Source organism: Phacochoerus africanus, chromosome 14 (assembly GCF_016906955.1).
Source record: "Phacochoerus africanus isolate WHEZ1 chromosome 14, ROS_Pafr_v1, whole genome shotgun sequence".
In the NCBI taxonomy this organism is placed as follows: domain Eukaryota; kingdom Metazoa; phylum Chordata; class Mammalia; order Artiodactyla; family Suidae; genus Phacochoerus; species Phacochoerus africanus.
In genome coordinates this window covers 500,925-516,614 of record NC_062557.1, presented here as the reverse complement: position 1 = coordinate 516,614, position 15,690 = coordinate 500,925, and the positions used below count along the sequence as shown (strand labels likewise).

Here is a 15,690-nt window from a genome sequence, read left to right as displayed (position 1 = left end):
CACCTTTGGCACATGGAGGTTCCCAGGCTAAGGGTCTAATCAGAGCTGTTGCCACCAGCTGACGCCACAGCACCGTGGGATCCAAGCTGCGTCTGCGACCTGCACCACAGCTCACGGCAACGCTGGGTCCTTAACCCACTGAGCGAGGCCAGGGATCGAACCCACAACCTCATGGCTCCTAGTCGGATTCGTTTCCGCTGCGCCACGACGGGAACTCCCCCACCTGCCTTTCACACCACATCCAGCCAGCGGGGCCGCTCACCTGCCCCATGGCAACACTTCTCAAAAGTCAGCTGCTTTCAAATCATAAAGCAGGGGCGTTCCCACTGGGGCGTAGGTTAAGAATGCAGCTGCAGTGGCTGGGGTCACCACGGAGGTGCAGGTTCGACCCCCAGCCTGGCCCAGTGGGTTAAGGGCCCTGTGTGGCCACAGATGTGACGTATGGGTTCAGTCTCTGGCCTGGGAGCGTCCAGACCCTGAGGGTGCCTGTGCTCCTGCCATCTGCCTTGCTCCTTTCCGCCCAGTGCTTGGGCGCTGTTCCTGGCCTGCGGGCGAGTGCGCGTGCCGGCCGTCCACAGCACTGGTCCAGAGCCCCTAAGTGCTGCGCTTCGTGTGGGTGTCTCGCCACCCCCTGGGCCCCTCCTTTCAAGGTCAGTTTTTTGGACACAACCGCTGTTTTTTAGGTATTTTTCCAGACATTTTACATTGACAACTCTTGTCCTTTTTACCCAAAGCACAAATGAGAATTAATCATACCTACTGTTTTATAACTTACTGGATTTTTTTTAACAATCTTAACTTGGTATCCTTCCATTTCAACAGCTTGTTCTTATTTATTTTTTCATTTACTTGGGCTGTACTCCAGTCATACGGAGGTTCCCAGGCCAGGGGTCAAAGTGGGGCTGTAGCCACCGTCCTACGCCACAGCCACGGCAGCGCCGGATCCTTCACCCGCTGAGTGAGGCCAGGGATCGAAACTGCCCTCATGGATGCGAGTCTGATTCGTTTCCACTGAGCCACGGCGGGAACGCCGCCTGTTCTCTTTTTAAAGTACAGTGCTGTACAGAAGGGGGGTAACTTAAATATGGAACTTGGCGAATTGTCGCAAACAAATAGGGCCTTTAATCAGCAGATCAAGAATCTGAATGTTCCCAGCATCACAGCCTGGCCGTACTACCTTATGAACAATGGTGCTTGTTTAAAAACGGGTTCCTTTCTCTGATTTCTGGGTACCCCCTGAGCCTGTCACAGCCCCTCTCCTCTCTTGTGTCCTGTCCTCAGCCCGGCTGCCCTCTCCCTCTCCATACTCCCCCTCACCTTTCTGCTGTAGCTGAAAGCTATGTTTTTTGTCGCAGCCTGTCCTCAGCTCCCGGGGGGGTAGCGGGGAGCGAACAGTGCTATCCCCTGCCAGGCTGAGCCCTGGAGCCCTGAGACAGGGCCCTGTGTCCTTGGTAAGTTCCTAGGATGACACATGTGGAAGCCAATACTGGATTTCTTGGGGTGAGCTTCCGTTTCAGAGGATTGACGAATGAAATTTATTTCTCTTGAATAAGAGCCAGTTATTGAAACATCGTGTGATATGTGATCAGTGAGAGGCTGATGGGAACAACCTTCTCTCCTCTACAGTGCTGCAAACTCCTGTCCATCCAGCCCCCGGGGAGCAGGGTCCTCGGGGTACAAAATGGGCCGTGTGATACCATCTGACCTCAATTTAATGGCTGACAACTCACAGCCAGAAAACGAGAAGGAAGCTTCAGGTGGAGACAGCCCGAAGGTAAATGTTTTATAGCCTCGAAACAGAACCCAGGGGCCATGCGCACCACCGGGCTCACTTCCTCGCCTGCGTGTCAAAGAGCAGCACCACCAGGGCCTCCTGAGAAGTGCCCCTCGGCGCGGATGCAGGCTCACCGCTGACCATGCCCCAGGTGCCTGCCTCCTTGCGGTCCCTCCGCACTGGGCCCTCCCCAATGGCCGCTGCGGGCTGAGATCTGAACCCTTGGTCCTCAGGGGCTTGGCGCCTGGTGTCCCAGGACACTGCTCCTGGGGCCTAGTCCTGCTGTCCCAAATGCTGAAGGTTCTGTCTCTGCACACCAGTGCACACAGACCCATGTTGGGAGCACCCATCAGCCTCTCTTGGCAGTCATTGTCAGTGGCCCACAGTAGGACCACGACAGTGTCTCTGACCCAGTAATGCCCCTTCCAGAACGTCATCTAAGGGAAGCGGACAAAAGCTGCAAGCAAAGGTTCATGTAAAACAAAATTGAAAGCAGCCCAGTGTCCTTCACCGAGGAAGGATGGTTAAGGGGCTGTCATGTGACCCAGCTGCGGATTGAAGCGCCCTTGATGTAATGCTGGGTGAGCAAGGAGTCGGACCAGGCGTGCTGTTGCTTTAAGCACGCGTTTACACCGTGTGATAGGACACGGCACAGCTGTGGGGTTGCTGACCGTGCCTGTGTGCTCTCCCCAGGAGCCTGGCACACGGGGTGCAGGGCAGGGGCAGACGCAGAGGCCCCCTGAGGGTTCCAGCTTGTGCCTCTGTTTCAAGGCAGAACCAATGGTGGTGTTTCAAATGCACGGCTTCCCTTGCAGCAGGGTCATGGGTAGGCCAAGCGCCAGGAGGCAGGTGGAGCGGGCAGGGGCGAGGGAGCTTCAGGGCTGCGTGCTCTCCACCCCGTGTGGGCTGCACTGCTGTGCACGGCCCGTTTTCAGCAGATAGGGCTGGATGGCCTTTCCTGTCTGTTACACTGTTGAACGTGCTGAGAGCTTTCGTAAAAGACTGAAACGAGCGGGTGAAGAAGGCTTGTGCTCCTGCCCGGCCGGGACCCAGGGACAGCCCGGTGCTGGGGAACCTCGGCATCGGGACGTGGGGCGCTGGGTTCAGGGGGCCCTCGGTCTTTCTGCAGTGAAGCCTGCCTTCCCTCCGGTGCCTCGCCCCCTTCGCCGTGCCCCCTGCAGGCCACTGCTGCCTGCTCCTCTGCGTGTGCCCCCCAGCAGTGTCTAACGTGTCGGTTGCTAAGGCGTGTGTGAGGAGAGCCAGCGGGAAGGTGTTCTTGCGTGGTGCCCTGTTTGCACCGGCTTCCTGCCTCGGGCTTCCTCTGGACGTGCCTGTTTCCCAGTTCACAGCCAGAGGGCCTGCGTGCCAGCATGGGGTTCTGAGCTGTCACGGGGCCGAGGAGCCCCAGGTGGCCTGGGCTGGGTGCTGGCGCCTCCGAGGGGTTTGTCCTCTGGGCAGAGGCCCTTGACAGACTCTCGGTGCTTCTGAGCAGCCACGACTCCGTGCCACGGAGCAGGGCGTTGCTCCCCCATCTCATGCAGCGAGGACCCTGCCCAGGGCCCGGGAGACGTGCGGGCTCACTACACTGCTCGCCCCGCAGGCCTGGCCCAGCTCTTGACCTGACTGCTGGGTCCACTGATGCGCCCTCGGCCGCGGCTCAGGCACAGAGACCGCTGGACTCTGCTGGGCTCATGCAGCTCTTCTCATCTTAGTCTGTTCATTTTTGCCATTTGGACCTTCTCCTTACGTGGTTTTTATGTTCTTTTTCGCACTCCTCCATTTGCTTCTTCCAGTTTCTCCAAATGCTTTTCCCTGAAATTAGATGACTTTTTAGGAAAGAAAACTAAGCCTTATCTCAAGAATGCTCAGAAGCATCAAGAGCGGAATCCCAAATTCGGTAAAGATTTTTGGTAACTTTTTTTTTCACTTGAATACAGGATGATTCGAAGCCACCTTATTCCTATGCACAGTTAATCGTTCAAGCAATCACGATGGCTCCTGACAAGCAGCTCACCCTGAACGGCATTTACACGCACATCACCAAAAACTACCCCTACTACAGGACCGCGGACAAGGGCTGGCAGGTAGGTCCCACTCCGTTCGCCATCGGCTCTTTGTGTCCCGCGTCCCGTAGATGCTGACTGGCGGCTGAGTGGCGAGTCGTGCCAGGGCCCAGTCGGAGGGAGATGAGTGGGGGTCTCTCTTGCCGGGAGAGGAAGGGTCAGCGGCCTGCTGGTGCCCTCTGCTCTGACCACCTCAGCACAGAGCAGGAGGCGACGCCGCAGCCCGTTTCTTTGTGTCGTGGTCTTCGTGGGGGGGGGGGGGTTCGTGGCCTGTTTCGATTCCACCCGCGCAGCGCGGGCAGTGGAGCCGCGTGAGGAGCCCTCCTTCCCCTTGACGGTCGTTCCCGCCGCCCTCGGCTGCCGCTGCCCACGGATGTAGCTTTTGAAGCTCGCGCACAGACGGTTTTCTGACTGTTTCACTGAGGAACCCTTTGTTCAGACGTTCCGGCCCCCAGTCGGCCGCTGTGTAAACCAGCCGGGCGCTCTGCTGCCCCGCGTCAGCTGGGGCCGCCCGGCCTGTCCCCTGTGTTCCCGGCCTGGGCCTCCTCAGAAGACACTTGGAAATCGGTGCATAGTGTTTCCATTATTTCGCTTTTTAAATTGAGTTCAGTATTTAAACCTTTACATTGTATGAGTAGAGAAGAACTACGCATTTGTGATTTTTGAGTTCATTTGGTAACCAGTGATAGCTTCAGAATTCCTTCGAGGCTTAATGAGCAAGTGGTCCGTGAAAAAGGCGTCTGTTGCACCATGACCCTAATCAGGTGATGCGGGCAGGGGTGGGGAGAGGGTGACCTTTCCCCCCTTAATGGAGGGTAGGCACTTTGCTTCTACCTGCAGAGGTACAAACACGTCAGCGTAAGACCAGCGTCCCAGCCAAATCCTGAGTGTTTCCTTTATAAGGGTCTTCAGTCACGTCAGGAGTCTTGGTTGTAGAAGGTGCAGGTGAGACCAGCCTCCCCGTCGGCCTGGATCATCCTGCTGCCCCCCCACCCCCACCCCCCGTTCTCAGCGAGGGGGCATTTGGTAGTCGGCGGGGAGGGAGGTGCTGGTTGGGCGAGGGCGCCCCTGTCGGCTGTGGGCCAGTCTTCCTCTCAGTGTAGGAAGTCCTGGCAGCACTTGCCAGGTTGGATCTGTTACCACGAGGTTGTGCCGCAAAGAAACGTGAAACAGAAAAAGCAGAAGCAGAGAGTTACCTTGGTCCGTCTGGGTAGTGGCTGCCGGCGGACCCAGCTCCCTGTGCGCAGGCAGGCGAGGCCTCTGAGCGCAGTGCAGTCACGGCCAGCTCCGGGTGCCCGCCTCTGATGGTTTGTGATGCCACTGAGCTGGGCTTTCGTGGGAGTGAGTGTTTCTAAGAGCCTGGCCAGACTTGCGGCGGTCCGTTTCCCTCCTGGCCGTGTTGCCCTGTGCTTCGTGGCATCTGTTTACGTGACAGCTGGTTCCAGGCATCCCCAAGTTTTCTTGCTAAAGAAGGCTGGAGGGCCACCGCATCCAGGCCTCAGCCTCCTGGGGAGTGAGTCAGGCCAGGAGTGGCCGTGGCCCTTAGAGGTGACTCCTGGATGCACAGATTGCTGCTGGCTCCTGGAAGTGACTTCGCAGCCCACTTGGAACCTAGAGTCACAGTCAGAACCGAAAGCCAAACGCCCCTTCTATTGAACCGTCATTAACACTTGTTTGTATTGAGGCAGAGCTTCCAGGCCTGCCCGCTTGCATCTCTCACAAGCGTCCTATCCTAATAAATCTATTTCTTGCCTATCAAAAAACAAAAACAGAAACAAAAAACCCACTGGTTTGTGTTGAGACATCTTTTCTGTCCAGGTCCAGGTCCGTAAGGGTGACTGTGACGCCTGCCTGCGTCAGGCTGCGCCTGCTCCAGCCCTCCTCTAAGTGACAGACAGGCCTGCAGAGGCCCTCTGCCCTGGGCCTCCCGGCTCTCCCAGCACCCCGTCCCTGTCCTGTCACGGGACTCAGAGCTGCCCGTCCGAGTGCCTGCACTGAGAGTGTCCAGGCGGAAGGCCCTCCCTCCAGCTGTGGGTTCAAGGTTACCCCCTGCCCTCCCCTCCGTTCCTAGGGCGACACTGCCCACCAGGCCTGCTCTAAGCACTTGGTGTGGGTCCGGGGCTCCTCTCGGACTGACTGCGGGCGTTTCGCAGTCTACCTGTGGCAGAGCTACCCGCTCTGGAGCAGACGTGGGATACAGCACAGTGGTCTGATAACCCAGCTGTAGGACGGCCTGTTTCCGGGTACTCGGGGCAGAGTGTTTCCTTCCCTACGGCTTCTAAATTTTACCCGGCCCAGAACTGAGGTGTTTGTCATGACTGTGAAAGGTTTGAGAGTTCTGGGCTCTCGGCCTCCGAAAGGACCAAGCTGGTTCCTCACGTGCGCCGAGTGTGCCCACCCCACCTGCACTGGACTCTCCCCTGGGAGGTGCTGCCCTCCGCCAGCTGGGTCCTGGGAGCAGCCCTGCCCAGGGGACTTAGGCTCAGTGTTGCAGCTCCTTGTCTTCACGAGTCGTTTTCAGTAATAAGCTGCCTTTTCCTTGAAGACATCACGGTAATTTCTGGATGCCTGCAACTGAATGAGGGTGGTTTCAATGTATGTCGGGGTAACGGGACAGCAGCATTGCTGACTCTGGTCCTGACCTTTGTCAGTGGGTAGAAATCCCGGCGGCCCAGGCCCCTGAAGTCGCCTCCGGATCTGCACTGTGCTGGCCCTCCTCCTAACAGCATGAGCCTGCCCCACCCCAGGCTCTGCAGGGCCAGCCTTCGTAGGGAGCTCTGGACCCTCCCCCGCTGCTGACAGCCAGTGGCCTCCAGTGCCATCGTCCCGGCTGCCTCTCTCCATCCGCAGTCCTAGAATCTGCCGCCTGCTCCACACTCGAGTAAGATGGAGAAGGGGCGCCTGTCACAGAGTTGACCTTCTGGAGGGATTAATAGAAAAATCTTGGTGATCAGCCAGGCCCTTTGATAAAGCGTTATAACGTCTGTGGTTATGAAGATATTATAAATCTGATATAACTTACCTGTGAACAGTCTCACAAATCACAGGCACAACCTAGCCTGTCCCTGCATGTTGCCGGCGAGGTGGCAGATGGCCACAGGCGTTGGTGGCTTACCATGGCCTGAGATGCGGTTCTTGAGCAGTCCCTTCAGTTGGCTGTAAAATAGTAATTGGCGTGTCTTGATTTCTGAGCCACCTCTGGCCACTTAGAATTTCAGGTCATTGCTAGCAGTTCTACTAGAAAGCCAGGTGGGGAACTTAGAAATGATTTTTGGATGGCCACATTTTAGTTTGGGGTTGACACTTTAATAGTTTATTGATTTTATTTTATTTTTAATTTATTTATTTTCGGAGGGGTGTGTGTCTTTTTGTCTTTTTAGGGCTGCACCCGTGGCATATGGAGGTTCCTAGGTTAGGGGTTGAATCGGAGCCGTAGCCACCAGCCACAGCCACAGCAAGGTGGGATCTGAGCCGCATCTGCAACCTACACCACAGCTCACAGCAGCGCCAGATCCTTAACCACTGAGCAAAGCCAGGGATCGAACCTGCATCCTTATGGATGCTAGTCAGGTTCGCTAACCGCTGAGCTACGGTGGGAACGCCTATAGTTTATTAATTTTAAATTTAAGCATTAATGCAAATGAACGAAACGACCGGAAGGCATGACTCCGTCCAGCTTCCCGTGAGATTTCGGAGGTCTCGGGATGCGGGTGCGGTGGAGAGCTGCCCTTAGATCCTGTACAAACCGTGAGCTGAGCTTTTAGTCCTGGAAAGAATGGATCTAGGAATCGAGAAAGAAGTTTTCTCCGTGTGCCTCACTGAGGGTGAAATAAAGTATCTAGAAGTTCTTTTACTGGAAGGTGGTGTCAGTAATATTTTTTAAACTTTGGCTCATTTTTCCTCTTTGCTAGTTTTCTCCTTTGCTATCCTATCCTGGATTATTCACTTTAAAGGCTATGACATATTCTTTTAGGTAGTTTTGTGCTCAGAAAAGTGTTTTAAGGGAGCAGTGGTCCCAGCTCTGTGGTCTCCTTGGTCTCCTCCCTGGTGGGAAGGCGGAAGCTGACGTCCTTCCCGCTGGAAACCGCGTCTCTGTGTGTGGCATCAATTTCTCACCCCGTCCGCGTCCCCCAGCCCTCCCTCCTTGCTCCCTGGTGCCCCCTTGCCGTGCCGTTCACAGTGCTGGTATCCTCGTGCCCTCCTCTCCGTGGCAGCCCTGTGGCAGCCTCTGTGTGGTCACACCGCGGCTCCTCCTTGGCCCTGGGGAGGGCTGGGTCCTTCCAGCGCTGGGCTGCCGGAGCCGAGCCTCGGGGTTGCTGCTTTGCAGGGCACTAGAACTGGGGCACATTTTAATTTCTCAGCAAAGAAATGTATGAATTCTACGTATTTTTTTATGTTTCATAGAATTCAATTCGCCACAATCTCTCTCTGAATCGTTATTTCATCAAAGTACCACGTTCCCAGGAAGAACCAGGCAAAGGCTCATTCTGGAGGATAGATCCTGCCTCTGAAAGCAAATTAATAGAGCAGGCTTTTAGGAAAAGACGGCCTAGGGGCGTGCCTTGCTTTAGAACCCCTCTGGGACCGCTCTCATCTAGGTAAGGAAAAAAGACAAAAAGACCTCACTTACTGGTCAGTAAATTTACCTTTGAAATGCTGGTAAATTTTCCTGATTAAATGGTGGGATGGGGATTTGGAAAAAAAAGTGTTGAACGCCACCCACGGGTTGTTGTTTCTAATGGTCTGAAACAGTCGGGATTGTGTTACGTTTCACGCCTGTGTAGCAGTTGTGGCCTCGCTGACCCCGTGGGGTCCACGCAGTGAGGCGATGCGTCGGCCGCAGAGTGATGCCGCCTCTAAGCTGTGGTTTCCCTTTCTTTGCCACCTGGAAAGCTCTTTACAGCTACATCTCAGCTGCTTTAAATTCAGGGTTGATCCGTACAGTGTTTATTGCCTGATTTAAAATACGTATTTGTAGCTTCGTTAATAGATACCCTCTTTTTAAACAAAATGGGAAGGACCATAAGTGTTGAGCCCCAGCCGGCTCACGCGCTGCCTGGCTGTGGACGGGGGCTGCTTAGAGCGGGCGGCTGTGTGGCCTGTGCTGGGTGTGGAGCAGCGGCACCCTGGCACGCGGTGGCTCTGTCACTTCTGTCCCCGTCTTGCTGAGTGTCCGCCCCAGGGAACTGTGACACATGACGCCACTTTTTGCAGAATACACATACTACAACAGCAGGATGGCTTTGTGAGTGCTTTACCTGTGAAAATCCATTCTCTTCTCTTTGGTGATGCAGAAGTGCCCCAGCCTCTCCCAATCACGCTGGAGTGCTCTCTGCTCACTCCAGTGGTGCCCAGACCCCTGAGAGCCTGTCGCGGGAAGGTTCACCAGCCCCTCTGGAGCCTGAGCCTGGTGCCTCACAGCCCAAACTTGCTGTCATCCAGGAAGCCCGGTTTGCCCAGAGTGCGCCAGGTGAGGTGTGCTGCGGGCAGGTGTGGCGGGAGAGGTGGGTCAGATGGGCATGTGAGCCGGGCTCCTGGGAGAAGAGACAGCGGGAGACCACGGCTCCTTTGTCCCTTGTCCTGATGCTCTGCACAGCACCTGAGTGTATTTCATAGGCTCTGAAAAACTGCTAGCACTGCGTTTAAATAGTCAGTCAACACTCTTCTCCGTGACTCTTGGCAGGTACCTGAAAAAGAACTGTTTCTCAGTTGGTTGCTCTGTCATTCAGAAATCTGAAAAAAAAAAGGTTCCCTTAAAAAAAATAAAATAAAACAGATAAACTAGATATAGGCAGCAAAAAAAAAAGTCTCTTTGCTGAGTAGGTAAGTATCTTGCCGTGTGCTTGCAAAATTATGATGCAGAATGAAACTGTGTGCCCCAGAGAATTTTTAAAAAAAGGTAGGGAGTTCCCATCTTAGCTCAGCGGTGATGAAGCCGACTAGTATCCAGGAGGATGCGGCTCCGATCCCTGGCTGCCCTCAGGGGTTGAGGGTCCAGCCTTGCCATGAGCCGTGGTGTAGGTCACAGACACAGCTCAGATCTGATGTTGCCGTGAGCTGTGGTGAAGGTCAAAGATGCAGCTCCGATTCGACCTCTAGCCCAGGAACTTCCATGTGCTGAGGGTGTGGCCCTAGAAAGACCAAAAAAAAGAAATCTGACTACATCCGAGATTGCGTTTTTTAGTAGTTAGCTGTACGCACGAACTGTCCCCAATCAGTTCTGCGTTTCGTTCACCGTGAGTGACGTCTTCTGTTCCAGGAGGGGTGGGGGCACCTCCTCTTCTCTTCTCTTCACCTCATCTGCTTGTTGCTGGTGGGGGTCACGCTGGTTGGGGTGCACGAGCCTCACTCTGCGCCTGTCCTCGGCAGGCTCCCCTCTGTCTGGTCAGCCAGTCTTAATCGCCGTGCAGCGACCACTGCCACCGACGATCAAGCCTGTCACCTACACTGTCACCACCCCTGTGACCACTTCGACCTCCCAGCAGCCCGTCGTGCAGACGGTCCACGTCGTCCACCAGATCCCAGCGGTGTCCGTCACCAGCGTGGCCGGACTGGCCCCAGCAAACACATACACCGTCGCCGGGCAGGCTGTGGTCACTCAGGCGGCCGTGCTGGCCCCCCCCAAGGCTGAGCCCCAAGAGAACGGGGACCACAGAGAGGTAAAAGGTGAGTGGTGGGAACAGGCACTTGGGGGCGCTTTTCAGGCTCTAGAAGCCTTGTTCATCCCAACCGCTTTCTAACGGGTCACCTACTGTGGCGCCAGAGCAGGGCTGCTCGCTCCTGATGGTTTTGTTTTAAACCATCAGGAGATTTCCGTACGCTGCCCAGTAGTGTCCGTTGGTGTCATTTTTTCCCCCCTTTCTTTGAATGTAGTGAAAGTGGAGCCTATTCCTGCCATTAGCCACGCCACGCTGGGTGCCGCCGGCCGGATCATTCAGACGTCACAGGCCACCCCTGTCCAGACCGTCACCATCGTGCAGCAGGCCCCTCTGGGTCAGCACCAGCTTCCCATAAAAACCGTCACGCAGAACGGGACTCACGTGGTGCCCATCCCCGCCGTCCACAGCCAGGTGAACAACGGTAAGCGGCGTTCTCCCCGGCGTCTGGGCGCTGATGACGCCGGCGATGGCCCCCGCTCTCCTTTCATGAGGGGCGGGGGTCAGGGTTTTGGTTCCCACTGTTACCGCCTTAGTTTTCTCATCCGAAGAAACGTTCGCGTTTCCAAAGTGCAGGGAGCAGAGATGCTCTAGGAAGTGGGACGTGGCTGTGACCGCTGGCGCCCGCGGGCAGAGCTGTCTGGGGAGAGCACCTTTCTACGCACCCAGAGCGGTGAAGATGCCCCTGTCTCCCGCAGACGTCTGGGTGGGGCCTGGGGCCGTCCCCAGGGGTCTCCCCGGGGGCAGGAGGGGTGCTGCTGTTCTCACGCCCGGCTGAGGGGGCTCAGCTTTGAGACCAGAGGAGCTTTCCTTCTGCTCAGCCCCGGGGAGCAGTGTGAAGGGTGGGGTCCAGCTGGCTGTTAAGTCAGCTCAGGAGCTGGTGGTCCTGGGCCATGTGTGAGGATGTTTCAGCGGCGACCTCACCCCGCGTGTGCAGTGCCTGCTGTGCCCCCGTGTGGGCTGTCAGGACGCTGCCCTGTCCCGATCCCAGGCACCTGCAGGGATCCAGGCCCTCAGACAGCAGGGTCGGGAGCCCCTGGCCCAAAGCAGCTCTCTGCGCCCAGGAGTCATTGCTTTGGAAGAGGGTGGGGAACAGAAGGCTTAGTGTGTGGGCCTCTGAATCCTCACTGAGCTGCTGAGGGAACTCAAGTGATTCTGGGGCCTGTCCTGCCCCTCCCGTATTTATTGGAAGCGTCTTCTAGGGAAGACTAACCTCTCGGAGTTTTTTAAGTAATAGGTAACAGGCCACCTGCAGGTAAACTGAGAAATTTGCAATCAGTTGCCCATTTAAAATGTTTTTCGTCTAAGTTCTCTGGTGGCCTAGCAGGTTAGGGGGCTGGCATTGTCACTGCTGGGGCGTGGGTTCAGTCCCTGGCCTGGGAACTTCTGTATGCCACGGGTGTAGCCAAAGAAAGTGCTTTCTTCCTCAAGCCCTGCATCTCCTAAGGAATTCAGAGTCGTTCGGGCCCCACGCTTCTTTGCTCCTTAAGCAGCTGGGTGGACACAGATGGTCTAGATGCAGCAAACGCGGGGCCCAGCGCGCGGCTGAAAGCAGGTGGCTCGAGAGGTGGACGGTCTGTTTCTGGTCTGAGCTGTTCTTCCCGGTCTTGAGCCGTGCTGTAGGCCGGCGATGCTCAGACAGCACGTGCCTTAGCATCACGTGGAGGGTCCTAGGCCAGGGTCTGACCCGGGCCTCCGCAGCCACCTCAGCCCCTGCCTGCAAAGCTGATGCTGGGTCCTTAACCCCCTGGGCCACAGTGGGAACCCCTAGTTGCAGTGTTTTACTTAGCAACCGCTTGGTCCAGAAAGGGTTGGAAGTTCGGTCAGTGATGACTCAGGCTCACAGCACCAGTGTGTTCACTCTGGCTTTGCTCCTGGCTCCATCCTGACATTTTCGTCCACATGCAGCTTGGCTGAGTGGGTGCAGGAGGCTGTTGAGAAGGGGAGGAAGGGCAGGTGCACCCTTAGGAAGACTCCTTGCAAGTGTCAGGCTTGGTGTGGACACTGCATGACCTTGACCGCCTTTCCACTGAAAGTCACTCTGGAGAAGGGGAGGCAGTGCCTGTTATTAATGAATTCTGAAAATCAGAAGCTTTTGTATTTTAAACTGGTTTTGGGGAGTTTATTTCTTGTCTTTTGGTCATTTTATGGCTGCACCCGTGGCATATGGAGATTCCCAGACTAGGGGTCTAATTGGAGCTACAGCTGCCAGCCTACGCCACAGCCACGCCAGATTCAAGCCACGGCTGCAGCCTACACCACAGCTCACAGCAGCGCTGGATCCTTAACCCACTGAGTGAGGGCAGGGATTGAACCCACAACCTCATGGTTCCTAGTCAGATTCATTTCCGCTGCGCCACGACAGGAACTCCTGAACTTTTTATCATGGAGAATAACAAACATTCTGGACATTTTTTTCACAGCCAGTCTCGTTCTATATTCCCACTGCCCCGTCCCTTCCCATCCAGAGCCAGACGAGTCATGTCATGTCTTAGTGTCTCCAGAAGATAAGAGCTTTCTTAATATATAAGCATAGTACTGTTATCACTGCTGAAAAATAAACAGGAATTTTTTTTTAAAATCTTTTTAGGGCCTCACCTGCAGCATATGCACATTCCTGGGCTATGAGTCCAATTCGAGCTGCAGCTGCCGGCCTCCACCACAGCCACAGCCACGCCAGATGCGAGCTGCGTCTGCGACCTACGTTGCTTGTGGCAATACTGGATCCATGAAGATGTGGGCCAGATCCGAGCGAGGCCAGATCTCAAACCCACCTCTTCATGGATCCTAGTTGGGTTCTTAAGCCACTGAGCCACAATAGGGGCTCTGTTTTTTTGTTTGCTGGTTTGTTTTTTGCATAGAATGATTTTATTTTTGCTAAATCAACAGCAACAGACTCTTCCTTAAGACCCAGGACGTAAATATTTGTATACACTTACTAGTTGTTTGGAAGAACATGGACCTAACGGTTAATTAACATCAGTTATCTTTGCCAGATGTGGTTGAGGTGACGAAGTTACGACGCTCAAGACAGATTTTCCCGTTTTACTTATTTCATACACACACCCTATATGATTTGGCTCTGGATTAAGTTTTTTCTCTTTAATCTTTTACTTAAGATGCCCAGCCACAGCTTTATTGAGGTGTAATTCGCCTATGCTCCCCTTGGCATGCGTCAGTTCCTGGACCAGGGGTTGAACCCACGCCACAGTGGTGACAATGCTGTGCCCTTAACCCGTTGCGCCACAAGAGAACTCCGAGCAGTGACCTCCCAGTGTCTCCTTAGGGCTCAGATCTCTATACCATCCTTTTTTCCCCCTCCAGCCACACCCCGGCATGTGGAAGTTCCTGGGCCAGGGATTGAACCTGAGCTGCAGCTGCAGCCTGCTCCACAGCTGCGGCACCGCTGGGTCCTTAGCCCACTCGCCACAGCAGGAACTCCACATGCCTTCCTTTTTCTAATTGTGGTGAACTATACATAACATAAAAAAGTCTACCATTTCCAGGTGTGCAGTTCAGTGGCATTAAGTTCACTCCGTTTTTTGAGGCCATCCCTTTTTTTTCTTTGTCTTTTTTGCTTTTTGCCATTTCTTGGGCCGCTCCCGCGGCATATGGAGGTGCCCAGGCTAGGGGTCCAATCGGAGCTGTAGCCACCGGCCTAATACCAGTGCCACAGCAACGCGGGATCCGAGCCGCGTCTGCGACCTACACCACAGCTCATGGCAACGCCGGATCCTTAACCCACTGAGCAAGGGCAGGGATCGAACCCGCAACCTCATGGTTCCTAGTCTGATTCGTTAACCACTGGGCCACGACGGTAACTCCAAAGCCATCACTTCTAACTAGTTGAAATGCCATTTCTTCACCCCACAAGGAGCCCTCGTACCCATAATGCAGTTACTTCCCATCCCCCGCTTAGCTCGGTCCCTGGAACCGCCCGTGTACTGTATGTCCCCAGGATTTACCTGAACCGGATGTTTCCTGTACGTGGAATCCTGTGGCGTGTGGCTTTTCGCAGCTCGCCTCTCAGCATGATGTGCCGAGGCTCACCCCTGCCGGAGCCTGTGTCCGCGCGCCGTTCCTTAGCCGCGTGCGTTTCCCTTCCTGCTGTTTCCCCTCCTGGCCGTGGGGAGCAGTGTGGCCATGAGAGCTCATACACACATGCTGGTTTGAGTCCTTGTTTCCATCTCTTTGGGACGTGCACCTAGAAGTGAAGCTACTGGGTTTTGTGGTGCTTCTGGGTTCAGTTTACGGAGGCGCCACCCATTGTTTCCACAGCAGCCACATCCCTGCCCCCCACCCGCAGTGCCACACGAGTGCCCCGACTCATGCCCACCCGCACCAGCGCTTGCTCTTCTCCTTTTTGTAAATCGTGGCCGTCTTACTCCCCACCCCCGTCTGTGCCGAGCTCTGCTGGTTTGGGGAAAGGGGTCTCGGGGTGAAATGGGACGGCTTCTCCTACCTTTTCAGTGTGGCTGTCAGTGCCGTGACCTCGTCACAGGGGTGTGGCGTTTTCATAAATTCGTTCAGGCAGTGTGTCAAGTGGTGTTTCTCCGGAGAATAAGGTCTGGGGATTCCTTCTCTCCCATCCTGCCAATGTTCCCACTTCTGCCGAAAGGACTGCGGGTGACACTCTCCCAGCAGGAGACACTGAATGAGACCGAGCAGTTGAAGAGGCCGAAGAGGCACCGTGCCCACAGGGACTGGTGGGTCGCAGACGAGCCGAGTTTCAGTCTTTGGCATTACCTAAGATGGCCATCTGGGAGATGCTGCTGTGGCACAGTGGGTTAAGAACCCGACTGCAGCAGCCTGGGTCGCTGCAGAGGTGCGGGTTGAGTCTCGCGGCCCAGCCCAGTGGGTTAAAGGATCCAGTGTGGCCACAGCTGCAGTGTCAGTCACAGCTGTAGCTTGGATTCAATCGCTGGTCCAGGAACTTTCATATGCAGTGGGTGCAGCCATAAAAAAAGTAGTGATAATTTTTAAAAAGGGAGTTCCCATTGTGGCTCAGCCGTCGCGAACCGACTAGCATCAGTGAGGATGTAGGTGCACTCGCTGGCCTTGCTCCGTGGATTAAGTGTCCGGTGTTGCCGTGAGCTGTCGTGTAGGTTGCAGATGCAGCTTGGGTCTGCGTTGCTATGGCATAGGCTGGCTCTGCAGCTCGGATTCGACCCCCAGCTTGGGAACTTCCATATGCCGC

General features: G+C 55.3%; 1 protein-coding gene across 2 annotated transcripts in view; it reads left to right on the top strand.

Annotated features, from left to right (window-relative positions):
• FOXK2 (forkhead box K2) overlaps positions 1 to 15,690 on the top strand; it is a 53,967-nt gene that overhangs the window by 30,966 nt on the left and 7,311 nt on the right. For both annotated transcript variants that reach the window (XM_047759186.1, XM_047759185.1), the window contains exons 3-8: positions 1,627 to 1,774; positions 3,712 to 3,858; positions 8,242 to 8,435; positions 9,132 to 9,307; positions 10,207 to 10,503; positions 10,711 to 10,917. In XM_047759186.1, coding sequence (XP_047615142.1) covers positions 1,627 to 1,774; positions 3,712 to 3,858; positions 8,242 to 8,435; positions 9,132 to 9,307; positions 10,207 to 10,503; positions 10,711 to 10,917 — 1,169 coding nt within the window. The remainder of the gene's footprint in view (positions 1 to 1,626; positions 1,775 to 3,711; positions 3,859 to 8,241; positions 8,436 to 9,131; positions 9,308 to 10,206; positions 10,504 to 10,710; positions 10,918 to 15,690) is intronic.